The 14,494-nt window shown below is 36.6% G+C and overlaps 1 protein-coding gene across 1 annotated transcript in view; it reads right to left on the minus strand.

Annotated features, from left to right (window-relative positions):
• eys (eyes shut homolog) overlaps window positions 1-14,494 on the minus strand; it is a 213,990-nt gene that overhangs the window by 125,724 nt on the left and 73,772 nt on the right. Inside the window, exons 19-20 of the mRNA XM_016548212.1 lie at window positions 12,855-12,976; window positions 149-270 (exon numbers count right to left, since the gene is read on the minus strand). Of these exons, the coding sequence (XP_016403698.1) occupies window positions 149-270; window positions 12,855-12,976 (244 nt within the window). The remainder of the gene's footprint in view (window positions 1-148; window positions 271-12,854; window positions 12,977-14,494) is intronic.

Genomic DNA, 14,494 nt, shown 5'->3' on the forward strand with positions numbered 1-14,494 from the left:
TTTAGTGATTAATAAATATACATAAACTGAACAACCTCATTAATCAGCAGGAAGGTTGTTGGAAAAACTAGTCGACCATGCGACCCATCTCTAGCCTCTAGTCATCCAGATCTTTTTTGCTCCGTCAAGCTGTGTTTTTGCAACCCACCTGTAAGCGTTGAGGAGGTCTGTACAGGTGGCATTGTTTTTACAGGGGTTTGATGAACATTCATCGGTCTCCCATTGACAGAACTCCCCCTCCCAGCCGGGTAGACAGAGGCACTCGTAACTCTGTAATGCAAATGAAGACAGCAAATGATCAGATAATAGACAACGGTGTAACACTTTCATCTAACCTTTGCCTTGACCTAGATAAATACAGCATATTCTGTCACCAATCACTCGACACACCTGAAAATGTCTTCATTAAAACATTCACAGTAATAGAACAGAGTAAGAGATGACAGTATAGCAAAGCACTGTGGTGTTAAAGAAATAATTAATCCAAAATTCTATTATTTTTAATATTTTTTCCCAGGTGCTGGGTAGTTTTTTTGTAACTCAGCTGCTGGGTCATTTTTACTGTCAATGCAAATGATGAACCCCCTCACATACCTACACTCTAAAAAATGCAGGGTTGTTTCAACCCAACTTTGGGTCAAATATGGACTAACCCAACTTTTGGGTTAAAAATTTAATGTAAAAATTTAACCCAACGTTTGGGTTAGTCCATATTTGACCCAAAGTTGGGTTGAAACAACCCTGCATTTTTTAGAGTGTACCCAGTGCTGGGTCAGTGTAACCCAATGTTGGGTAAACTGTGCCAAGCCAGTTAAAACTGGTTACGTTTGTCAGCGGTCATTTGTGTTCTGTCCTGAGAGAAAACTTCCTTAGGGGAAACATCCTGAATGAAATTAAGGTTAGCTCACATTTCATCTTTTTTGATTACATGTACGTCGCAGATAACATCTGCTAGGAATGCTAGCCTACACCAGACCTACACTCTAAAAAATGCTGGGTTAAATACAACCCAGTGCTGGGTAAAATAGGGACAAACCCAGCAATTGGGTTGTTTTGACCCAGCGGTTGGGTTACTACCCAGAAGTTTGGGTTAAACATTTAACCCAACTGCTGGGTCAAAACAACCCAATTGCTGGGTTTGTCCCTATTTTACCCAGCACTGGGTTGTATTTAACCCAGCATTTTTTAGAGTGTACACTCAAAGCGAACAACGCACCGGCACCACCATGGAAATTTCACCTCCTACCAAATAAATGCACGACCAGGGCTGAAACACGATGCTACACGTTATATGTAATAAAGTTTCCGTATGCACCATTGACTACAACTGAGTGCTATTGATCTAGTGCGCTAGCGATCTGTGGTCGTTTGACGGGTTGAAATCCAAACTTAAATGGCTGACATGAGATGGCACGAGGTGAAGCTGATTTTGATGTAACTTTTCAATCATGCATGATTGTCATTTCATTAACTGGAACAGCTTACTAATACCGGTTTTCTTCCCACAGATTCCCAATGACTGCTGTTGCTGCTCCTGTCACGTCCTAAAACATTTACTAAATGTTTTTGAGTATTTCATGATTGTAAAAGACTGACTTGCCATTGGATAAAATATTATTGTATATGAATATATAACAAAGATTTTAGAGTGCATTTTCATTATTTAAAATGAAAAACCTTCAATATCAGGTTGACTGACCCAGCACTGTCAAAAAACAACCCAGCAAATGGGTTAATGTAATGTCAAAATAACTCAGCATGTGTTCTGTCCAATATTTACTCAGCGCTGGGTTGCCAAATAACCCAGAAATGGTTGTTTATAACCCATAATTTTTAGTGTACTTTTATTCAAAAATACTTTTAAATTGATCAAAAGTTACATTTATAACATTACACAATATTTCTATTTCAAATAAATGATGTTCCTGTGAATTTTCTATGCAAAGAATCATGAAAAATTTATTTTTCCACAAAATTAGACAACACAACTGTTTTCAACGTTTGTCCAAATTTTTTCAAAAATGTCCTAATATATTTGAATTTAAAAATAATAACAGATGACACTTCTTGAAGCATGAAACAAGAAAACGAGTAAGGCCCAATCCCAATTCTATTTTATACCCCTTCCCCTCCGCCTACCCCTTCCCCTTGTCCCTTGAAACAGAGTGTCAAGGGGTAGGGGTGAAAATATTCCCCTAAGAATTGGGACACCACTGCTATGCCGTCACACATCATCATACGTCGTCTAGCTCCTGCAATACACACACCTATGCTGGTGAGCATTAGAGCCTTTAACTATCGTTCTATATTAATGCGCTGCTTACTGACTGACACACACACACACAGGTTTGTTTTTGTGAAAAGTGGGGACATCCCATAGGCGTAATGGTTTTTATACTGTACAGACCGTATATTCTATTGCCCTACACCAACCCTACCCCTAAACCTACCCCTTACAGGAAACTTTGTGCTATTTCAGATTTTCAATACACTCCATTCTGTGTGATTTATAAGCGTTTTGAAAAGTGGGGACATGGGGTAATGTCCTGAAAAGTCACCTTCTCCTTGTAATACCTATGTCATACCTTTGTCATTATACAAACTAATGTCCTCATTTGTCACAAAAACGCGCACACACACACACACACACACAAAAAGTACACCCAAAGTGACATTGCTGACAGTACAAACTGATGCATCTCAAGAAAGTAAAGGGAGACAGCAGTCTAAAGTAAGTCTCTGCTGGAACCGGTTGTGCTCAACTCTGGGGGTCCGTGTTATTAGCGTGATGTGGACCGTCCTGTTCGTTGATGGTGTGCAGATGGAGGCAGACTGGAGGTCGCTGATGCTCTCTTTGCTCTAGAGGCACATCTGAGGCAGCCAGGTCCTGTTCCTCATCCCCCGAACCACGAGGAGGTTGAAGGGCTGTCTGGCCCTTCCCCTACCCCTACCCCTACCCCTCCAACCAAAAGAGAATTGAGACACCCCTACCCCTTCACGTGAACGCGCAAAACGGAGGGGTAGGGGAAAGGGGAAGGGCTAAGGGGTAGAATTGGGATTGGGCCTAAATCTATATGTACCTTCCAATTCCTTTCTCTTAGTCTGGGGGGAAAAAACAAACAAAAACAAAACAAACAAAAGCATACACACAAGGCATGTAGTTGAGGTTTATATTATAATTTGCACTGAGGGCAATCTGTGGGCAGCTTCAACTCTCAACCCACCTGGTATTAACTCCAGATGTATTTAGCATGGTTTTCAAAGTTGTTATCTTTACAGAAGAGCAACCACTGCTATGCAAATGCACTCTCTCTACCACCCACCACTGCACATCAGATATTCAGGCATGTCTTTAAAGGCATGCAAACTATTAAATTTTGGCATAAATTACTAAAGAAATCTGCATGAGCCACACATTTCAAAGAGAAATATTCAGAATTACACCCCATGCTCTGAAATGAACGGCACTTGAAATGAATGAATTTGCGCTCTCTACTTAATGCTCAAATACGAGATACAATGTAAATGCATCTTCTTCTTTTCTTCAGAAGTGCTGTCCTTTCCTTTACTGCGACTCTCCCATCCACTTTGTCATTAAAGTTTTCATTATGAAAATGAATCACTGCGGGTGGTTTGTTGTCTGTTATTTTGCATGGCAAAGGTTTATTCAATCTCATCCCATGCAAAGGAAATGAGCGCAGGTTTGCACAGTCAAGGCATGGTTAGAGTTCTTCATCATGGCTGCCCTGAGGGTTTATCCTGGAGTGCATGCTAATCTGTGCTTCATCCAGATGCAGACACAGTGTTAAGCTCTGCCTAATGTAATTTGAGCACCGCAGGCCTTATTCATAAGACAGAAGAAGCTATGCAGACATGGTGTGATAGATCAGATGCCTCCAGAAGACTTCTGTTTTTCACCCCTGGCTAAGGATAGTATAATCTTATTTAGGCTGCTAAATCATCAGCTGGGATCATAGCTCTCCCGAGAAACCCAGGGTTGTGCGGGGTATTTTTATTTTAACAGAAGTAAATAAATAACTACGTAAACACTGCCAGGAAGTAAACTGCAATCTGTGAGAAGGATTTCGAAAGCTTGCTCCTGTCTCCACATGAAGTTGCACAAGAAAACTTCTTTTTGGAAAGAGATAATTGTGATAGAATGATTTAGAAACTATTATATGCAAGATGAATTTATGCATAATAGTGCGGTAAGTTGCTGCTCGGAAAGACTACAATGAAAAAATAATTTATATATGTTAAAATAATGTAATTGTCAGGATTATTGACCTGTTTAGTTGTGTTTTGCCCCTGTCTTTGTTCCTGGTGTTCCTTATATGGTCTTTTTCCTGTCCTCGTTTAGTTTAATTGGTCATTCAGTTCACCTGTGTTTGTTAATTATCCCTTGCATTTAAGTTCGAGTCTGTGCTGTCTGTCTTTGTCCGAGATTGTACGTCAGCCCTGGTGTTACCTGTGCTCCTGTCTGCCCTGTGTATTCCCTTGGATGTTGGATTAAAAGACTGTTGTGTTCGTTTACGCCTTGTCTCCTCGTTCCTTCCCAGAGTGAGCGTGACAGTAATGATTTTAAATAACTATGAATAGCAAGAACTATTCATAAAATAAGATGAATATTTTGAAGTAGTTCTGTAATACCACATACTAAAGTACAGTGAAATAGTATACTAAAAATTATGGCAGAATACATGCAATATTATTAAATAAGTACTTAATAATGTGTACAACTGAGTAAATATGTCAAATGGGCTGTCAAAATTAATCACTAAACATGAGTAACTGCAAACAGATCACATGAAAAAAAAAATGGTCAAAAAAGTTAATTGGAATTCCAAGAACCATTTGCTTATACTGTAAATATTTCAAAATAACAATCAATAATTGTAACAATAAGTAATAAGATTGCTGAAGTAGTCACCTTAACTTAAAAATAGTTTTATATTATACATTATCTTAAAGTAATAAGATTGCTGAAGTAGTCACCTTAACTTAAAAATAGTTTTATATTATACATTATCTTAAACTATTACTGAACTGAAAGTCAAAAGATAGAACCATATTAATTTTTAAACTATAAAACCATTGCTGGAAATGAGCAAGCCAGCACATTTATAACTCGATTATGAAACAACTACACATAAAACAGCCTTTTGTATTATTGAAGTCCTTAATTTGGTCACATTTTATTGCAGTGTTTGCTATCGTATATATTATTTAGTAAATTATATACTCTAGTACAAACTGATACTCACAATAAATAATTAATAAATATAAAATAAAACAAATTTGTACTATTACTATAAAAATCAGCTACCTATATACAGTGGGTACGGAAAGTATTCAGACCCCCTTAAATTTTTCACTCTTTGTTATATTGCAGCCATTTGCTAAAATCATTTAAGTTAATTTTTTTTCCTCATTAAATGTTAATTGAGATTCAAAGTCTACAACGTGTGAAAAATGTCTGAGGAAATTGGATTGCCAATTGTCTAGGGTTAAGGAAGATACTATATCAAGGATATTGACAATTTAAAAAAGATGGAGTGAATATAGCAAATAGATGAGCAGAGGACACATGGACTGTGGTGTACAAATGGAGTGATTTGTTATGTCTTAAGAGAACACAGAGGACATCGGGCCATTACGCACACTTCACAACACCATTATGCTCAAGGGAATGTTGTAACAGCCCCTTCAACAAAGACAAGTTCAGAAAAAGGTGCTATGGGGATATAAAACAGAGTGTTGTCTTGAGGTTGTTTAACACTGCTGAGATGTGAAGTGAAAAGAGTGAGGAATTATGTAATTGGCTCAAGGTCTTGTTCCTATAGCTCCACTGATGCCATGATCGATTAATTCCCAGGGAACGTGTGAAATGTAAGATGATTCGGATAAAGGTGTCAGCCAAATGAATAAACGGTATATAATACCAAACTCTTTGTAAATCTATGTTAAAGGGCTCATATACTGTCTCAGGAGGAATCAAATTGTCATTGATCTTCTGAGAAAATAGTTCATTACACCATGAAAACATTGCGAAGTAGCTACTAATGAAGAATAAAGCAGATTAAAAGCTATTTAACACAAAAGCAAACCTGTCGCTCGCTAGCCTAATTAATGCAGCACAGCTTTGTATCATCAAATGCAAAATCTTTACATGGGGGTCTTACAGGTAGCAAAACGGGTTTGGAAATGGTCATAAACTAAATTATGGCCATTTATGCTGAAAAATAAAATAATAAATAAATATATTAGTTATCTATCTATCTATCTATCTACAGTGGGGAAAATATTTCATCCCCTGCTGATTTTGTACGTTTTGCCTACTTACAAAGAAATGAAGGGTCTGTAATTTTTATGGTAGGTTTATTATTTATTATTCCACATGGGCACATAACCAATCTGTGGGAGCCAGAATTCTTGCTGGTTAATAGGGGATCAAATACTTATTTCACTCACTGAAATGCAGATAAATTTCTAACCTTTATATAATGTGTTTAATCAATCAATCCATCATCGATCTATCTATCTATCTATCTATCTATCTATCTATCTATCTATCTATCTATCTATCTATCATAAAACACAACAAATACATAAAAATATTTAAATATCTAAAAACTAAATAAACAATAGTGACCCCTTCACTGTGCAATCATATAAAAAAAGAAAGAAAAAAAAGAAATGAAAAGAAAAAGAAAGAAATGAGTGGAGATATTTGCTCCATCATATAGCAAACCCAAAGAAAACAGTTAAAAAGTTGCAAAACTACATTGAAAATGTCTCCACGTCATCACTTCTCTCCACATGCCTCTAAATTCAATCAATTTAATAATTTCACAAATATTCAAAGAAAGATGATTTGCATCTGATTAGCATGTCCTAGCTCTGTTGCCTATATGTTTGTCCTTCAGATTGGGCAGGTGGAGACTCCTGTTGACAAACCAGCGTGACAGAATCTGCATTTTTACAGACAGAGTATGGTCAATCTAATTTACTGACTGGATGGAAGTAATGCACTCCCATGTGCAGTGTTGGGCAGTAACGCATTACTTAGTAACGCGTTACTGTAATTTGATTACTTTTTTAGTAACGGAGTAATTTAACGCATTGTAATTTTCTAAATAGTAATTAGAATATAGTTACAAGCCGAGGTCACAATACGCTACTGCCGCGTTACATTGCTGACAGAATGCAGTGTTTTATAATCTAGATTGTAAAAAGGGTGTAGCACACGCACTGTCGAGTCCAGTGCCAGTGGATTAGAGACCTGCTCTCCCGCGAGACACGACGCAACAGAGTGCAGGTGCGGGTGGATAGACACTTGTGTGTGTGTGTGGGATGCGGGAGAATAAAATGATTCACGGGACTCACGCAAAATAGAAATATCTAAATATAAAATGTCGAAAACAAATAAATTGTTATTCATCTATTGCACAAAAGCCACAAGAACTAATATAAAATAAAAAACGATTAACAGGCGCAAGTGTAGGCAGAGTTTCTATTTAGGCTATAACACGTGTTAGCTGCGTTGAGCAATGTTGATTTCTGGAATGCAATGGCCAGTCAGGAGTGCAGTGCTGAAATGTGCCTGGTCACGAATCCTCTCATTATAACACACGAATTGTAGACATTATGAAAGTTTCATTATGCATATATTCATTGTGTTATAAAAGAGCTTTGTGAGATTGCGATGAACTGAGATGCCATCTTTTTAGAGATTATAAAAGCAGCGCTATTTGCTGGCATTCTGCCATGCCAAACATGTACGCAGAAGCCTATGCTTGCTTTAGTTAAAAACAACAGTGTTCTGTGAATGTTGATGCTTTAATAACAAATATTTATCGGGAGCGTTTATGCTGGGATTTCATGTAAATTTCATAGATGTAGCCACAGAAAAAAGTAACGTAACTAGTAATGTAACTAATTACTTTTGAAATAAAGTAATCAGAACAGTAACGTGATTACTTTTAAAAGGAGTAATCAGTAATTTAATTACATTTTCAGAGTAAATTGCCCAACACTGCTCATGTGACTTTCCACGGCTGGCCCTCTCTCCCCGTCCCACATCCTTTGCTATATAATCAGCACGTGGAAACATAGAATTTAAGAGCTCAATTACATGGTAGCTAAACATTTCCCAATCAGTGATTTCATACCTGTAACAGTAGAACAATCTTTTAATCTTTTAAAGCACTCATGTGGTGACCCTACTGCATGAGTGGTTATAGAGCATATAGAGGCTATTAACACATTGATGCTATTCTAAAACTTTATTGCAAGCCGTAAACATGTCAGATGACAATTGCTCCATATTTCTTTTAAATCTCTTCCTTTACATTTGTAAGCAAGATCAAATATTTATCTAGACTTTCGAGTGTGTCGTGGCTTTGAATGGACTGTCATGATGAGCCACCTCATAAGTCTTGCATGAACTTAATGATAGCGAGAAGAAAAAAATGCATGTTGTGGACACCTTAACACAAAAAGCTAGTCAATCAAATGCATTTTCTTGATCTGTCAATAGCAAAGACATTGGATCATCTTTTGTCAAGGTTACTCTCTATGCATCTCCGAGATGATCTCATTCCTTGATGCAAAATTGCTACTCAAATCATTAATTAACTCAGCATGCAAGAGGGCTAATATCCATGCCTGCATTTCTGTCCACAGGACAGCAGCCTACAATCCGCCCACCTCTAGGTTTCGAGGGATGCCATGAATAGTGCATTCTTCATTCAGAAACCGGGGCCTAGGGTTGCATTATTCATCATGAATAAATGATAAACTATTTTTGCCCTCCTGTTCTGTTCTGAGAGCTACTGGAATAAAAATAGAGGAAAATAAGAGAAAGCCTGTAAGATAAATAAGAAGAGAAAGGGCTGGGGAGGGGTGAAAGAGTGTGAAATGAGAGCACAGAGGCTGGTATCTCTCTTTCTGGCTGCATTAGAGTGGGTTTAGTGGGTTTGAGGAAAAGCCGATTTGGGATGAGAACCAAACAACTGCATGTCACACAGGCTTCTGAGCCATCTGAGCCACTCATTGCCCCTCTCTTTGTTCTCAGAGATTGTGAGGTAACACAAGCTTAATCTACAGAACAAAACTGCAACTCAAAGAATAAAGACTTGGGACTTTTTGTCCAGACTGATATGACAGTGCCTGTGATAGAAAAATTATACTAATAATGTTGCACTCGGTTATATGTTAGAATTTTTAAAAGACAACTTGAAATGACATTTACAACATATTCAGCTTCAGTAATGTGACGTATTACCAAGTGAAACTGGGTTTGATTGGATTGTCAAAATATGGAACATATGGTTTAGACATTGTTTTTTCACCACAACTTTAGTTACACCAGCAAAAAGGAAAAAATTACATGTGGAGATGAAAGATTTTCTCCTTATCATGCACCAATGAACTGTTCACAATAACACCATGGACAATAATGGGGAGAAAAAACAAAAACAAACAGATATTACAGTTCTTACAAGGCAGAGTGGTAAATTTTTAGGTAAGCTTACGGTTCATGGTACTGTATGCTTCGGTTCATAAGTGGCATAACTGTCATGAATCAACGCAATACACAGAAATCAACAGCTACTGTTTATGGTTAAATAGAGTGCAACAGTGACTGCCCACTTTTTCAGCAGCCTTGGTTCAACTCCAGTCCCATGAAATCTTGCAAATGACAAATTACAAATGACAGATACATATAAAATTATTGATTAAAAGCTGTTGCACATACAGAAACAACAGAATTTACATTTGTTGGAAACTAAAAACATTGGTGCTAAAAATATTCTTCCAGTGCAAATTGCTTGTTTTCGTTCTCTGAATGGTTTGCAGATTATTTTTTTGTAATGTAGATTTCCCATAGAATTCCACTGTTAAACATGATTATCTAAATATAAGCTACAATATATTTCATGGTATATTTTTAATTATTAAATATATTAAAGTTTTAAAAATAATCAGACTGAAATAACTGCAGAAGTGTGTGGAGAAAAACAGCATGGTTACAATAGGCCTATACATTATTTGTTCTGTGCCGGTTACGTAATATCTCAGGTGGGCCAAGGAATGATTTATATATTATTAATTGCCTTGCACAAAGAACAATAATCATTTAACAACAGATGTTACAACACATTAGAGGTTATTATACGTAGTTCCCATATGTATTATTCTAAGAACTGCTGTTGTTCTTTCTGTCTATGGAAACTAATAGTTAGTTGAAGATTAATTGTCCTTACCAGATGGAGGTCCACACAAGTCGAGTTGTTTTCACACATGTTGCTGACACAGTCATTGATGTCCTGCTCGCATCTTAATCCAGCGTAACCAGGGTTACACAAGCAGTAAAAACCATCCACAGCTGCAGCAGGAAACACACAAGGAGACAGGAGAATTCACTTTAGAATCGATGAAATACAGTTTCCTATTTTAGAAACGCATAAGAAACATTTACAGAAAAAAGTAAAATCGCAATGACGTGCTTACGAACTTCATTCAATGACGTTGTAGGTACAATATTTATCTTGGGCAACATTTTCAGGGCTGGTTATGAAATTAAACCTTGTAAAGCCGTAAACATGTCAGATGACAATTGCTCCATATTTCTTTTAAATCTCTTCCTTTACATTTGTAAGCAAGATCAAATATTTATCTAGACTTTCGAGTGTGTCGTGGCTTTGAATGGACTGTCATGATGAGCCACCTCATAAGTCTTGCATGAACTTAATGATAGCGAGAAGAAAAAAATGCATGTTGTGGACACCTTAACACAAAAAGCTAGTCAATCAAATGCATTTTCTTGATCTGTCAATAGCAAAGACATTGGATCATCTTTTGTCAAGGTTACTCTCTATGCATCTCCGAGATGATCTCATTCCTTGATGCAAAATTGCTACTCAAATCATTAATTAACTCAGCATGCAAGAGGGCTAATATCCATGCCTGCATTTCTGTCCACAGGACAGCAGCCTACAATCCGCCCACCTCTAGGTTTCGAGGGATGCCATGAATAGTGCATTCTTCATTCAGAAACCGGGGCCTAGGGTTGCATTATTCATCATGAATAAATGATAAACTATTTTTGCCCTCCTGTTCTGTTCTGAGAGCTACTGGAATAAAAATAGAGGAAAATAAGAGAAAGCCTGTAAGATAAATAAGAAGAGAAAGGGCTGGGGAGGGGTGAAAGAGTGTGAAATGAGAGCACAGAGGCTGGTATCTCTCTTTCTGGCTGCATTAGAGTGGGTTTGCTGAAGGGAAGGAAAAGCCGATTTGGGATGAGAACCAAACAACTGCATGTCACACAGGCTTCTGAGCCACCGATTGCTCTCATTGCCCCTCTCTTTGTTCTCAGAGATTGTGAGGTAACACAAGCTTAATCTACAGAACAAAACTGCAACTCAAAGAATAAAGACTTGGGACTTTTTGTCCAGACTGATATGACAGTGCCTGTGATAGAAAAATTATACTAATAATGTTGCACTCGGTTATATGTTAGAATTTTTAAAAGACAACTTGAAATGACATTTACAACATATTCAGCTTCAGTAATGTGACATATTACCAAGTGAAACTGGGTTTGATTGGATTGTCAAAATATGGAACATATGGTTTAGACATTGTTTTTTCACCACAACTTTAGTTACACCAGCAAAAAGGAAAAAATTACATGTGGAGATGAAAGATTTTCTCCTTATCATGCACCAATGAACTGTTCACAATAACACCATGGACAATAATGGGGAGAAAAAACAAAAACAAACAGATATTACAGTTCTTACAAGGCAGAGTGGTAAATTTTTAGGTAAGCTTACGGTTCATGGTACTGTATGCTTCGGTTCATAAGTGGCATAACTGTCATGAATCAACGCAATACACAGAAATCAACAGCTACTGTTTATGGTTAAATAGAGTGCAACAGTGACTGCCCACTTTTTCAGCAGCCTTGGTTCAACTCCAGTCCCATGAAATCTTGCAAATGACAAATTACAAATGACAGATACATATAAAATTATTGATTAAAAGCTGTTGCACATACAGAAACAACAGAATTTACATTTGTTGGAAACTAAAAACATTGGTGCTAAAAATATTCTTCCAGTGCAAATTGCTTGTTTTCGTTCTCTGAATGGTTTGCAGATTATTTTTTTGTAATGTAGATTTCCCATAGAATTCCACTGTTAAACATGATTATCTAAATATAAGCTACAATATATTTCATGGTATATTTTTAATTATTAAATATATTAAAGTTTTAAAAATAATCAGACTGAAATAACTGCAGAAGTGTGTGGAGAAAAACAGCATGGTTACAATAGGCCTATACATTATTTGTTCTGTGCCGGTTACGTAATATCTCAGGTGGGCCAAGGAATGATTTATATATTATTAATTGCCTTGCACAAAGAACAATAATCATTTAACAACAGATGTTACAACACAGAGGTTATTATACGTAGTTCCCATATGTATTATTCTAAGAACTGCTGTTGTTCTTTCTGTCTATGGAAACTAATAGTTAGTTGAAGATTAATTGTCCTTACCAGATGGAGGTCCACACAAGTCGAGTTGTTTTCACACATGTTGCTGACACAGTCATTGATGTCCTGCTCGCATCTTAATCCAGCGTAACCAGGGTTACACAAGCAGTAAAAACCATCCACAGCTGCAGCAGGAAACACACAAGGAGACAGGAGAATTCATAACAACAGATGTTACAACACATTAGAGGTTATTATACGTAGTTCCCATATGTATTATTCTAAGAACTGCTGTTGTTCTTTCTGTCTATGGAAACTAATAGTTAGTTGAAGATTAATTGTCCTTACCAGATGGAGGTCCACACAAGTCGAGTTGTTTTCACACATGTTGCTGACACAGTCATTGATGTCCTGCTCGCATCTTAATCCAGCGTAACCAGGGTTACACAAGCAGTAAAAACCATCCACAGCTGCAGCAGGAAACACACAAGGAGACAGGAGAATTCACTTTAGAATCGATGAAATACAGTTTCCTATTTTAGAAACGCATAAGAAACATTTACAGAAAAAAGTAAAATCGCAATGACGTGCTTACGAACTTCATTCAATGACGTTGTAGGTACAATATTTATCTTGGGCAACATTTTCAGGGCTGGTTATGAAATTAAACCTTGTAAAGCAGATGCCAGTGCACAGTTCATAGCAAGCAATACAAATCACTCAACCCAATTTTACAATCATCCGTAACAAATTTTTTACATTTCTATTTGATCAAAAATACTGTAAAACAATGATGTTGTCAAATATTACTACAATTTAACATAACTCTTTTCTATTTCAAAATATTTAATGTATTCCATTCTCAGGTATTGAAAACAGTTGTGCAGCTTAATATTTTTGTGGAAATTGATACCATTTTTTCGGGATTATTTGATGGACATAAATGTCAAAACAGCATTTATTTGAAATAGAAATCTTCTGTAATATTTTAAATGGCTTTACTGTCACTTCTGAACTTCATAAAAAAATTATAATTTTATTTTGTTAGCATCCCTAGCACAGTTAGCTAACCAACTATGATATTTTTGCAGTGTCAATATCCATGTGCATTTCTTGTAGGAGATGTGGGATGACATACATAATAAACAATTATAAACCAATTAGAATAAACAACTTGCATAGAACAAATGCTATGCATATATAAAAATTACTTTTAGATTTTCAGATTTTAAGAGATGGCAACTTGACATTTTAAGCACTTAAGACATTTAAAGACACTTAAGACATTCAATCTGTGGCTTAATTTTTTAAAGATCTACAAACACCTCGTTTTTACACTCTATATTTCCCTCCACAGCCACAGAAGTCAAAAGACTTACCATATTCTCATCATATTCTCTCTTTTGTCTGTAAACCATTGTTCCTAAGCTTATCAGTAAAATTGATATTTTTTTGATCAATTTTCTCTGCTTGTGCAATTCTGTGGTCGTTTATATTCACCCCAGCAGCTGGAAACACATATTTTTAAAACATAGGTTTATACAGGGGCTTTAGCTTTATATGCACGAATAGCAGCGTAAACAAGACCATGAGGATTCAATCGTCACATCATGGACCTGCAGCGCTTCTGTGAAAGGAGAAAAACAGAAATTAAGCCTATAAAAGGAATAAAATAAATAGGAGCACACAAAATAGCCTATATAATAGGCTATAATATAATTAACAGATTAACAAAAGGGGGGAAAAAACACTGTGCAACAAGGCTACGCTCGTTTCTGTGACACTCTTAATGCATTTGATTTATTTTCTTTATATCTTTATTTGATTTAATCCATCTGATTGCACAGGCGCCTCACGCACACACAAACAACATTAGTTCTACCGTTGCCTGACATTTCAGCCATTCATCATCAAACTAAAATGCAGTCAACCAAACATAAAAGTTACACTGTTTATTTTAAAAGGTCCGCTGTAAAATCAGCATGCAG

This window comes from Sinocyclocheilus rhinocerous, unplaced genomic scaffold, assembly GCF_001515625.1.
Source record: "Sinocyclocheilus rhinocerous isolate Xijiao unplaced genomic scaffold, SAMN03320098_v1.1 scaffold1214, whole genome shotgun sequence".
Lineage (NCBI taxonomy): Eukaryota > Metazoa > Chordata > Actinopteri > Cypriniformes > Cyprinidae > Sinocyclocheilus > Sinocyclocheilus rhinocerous.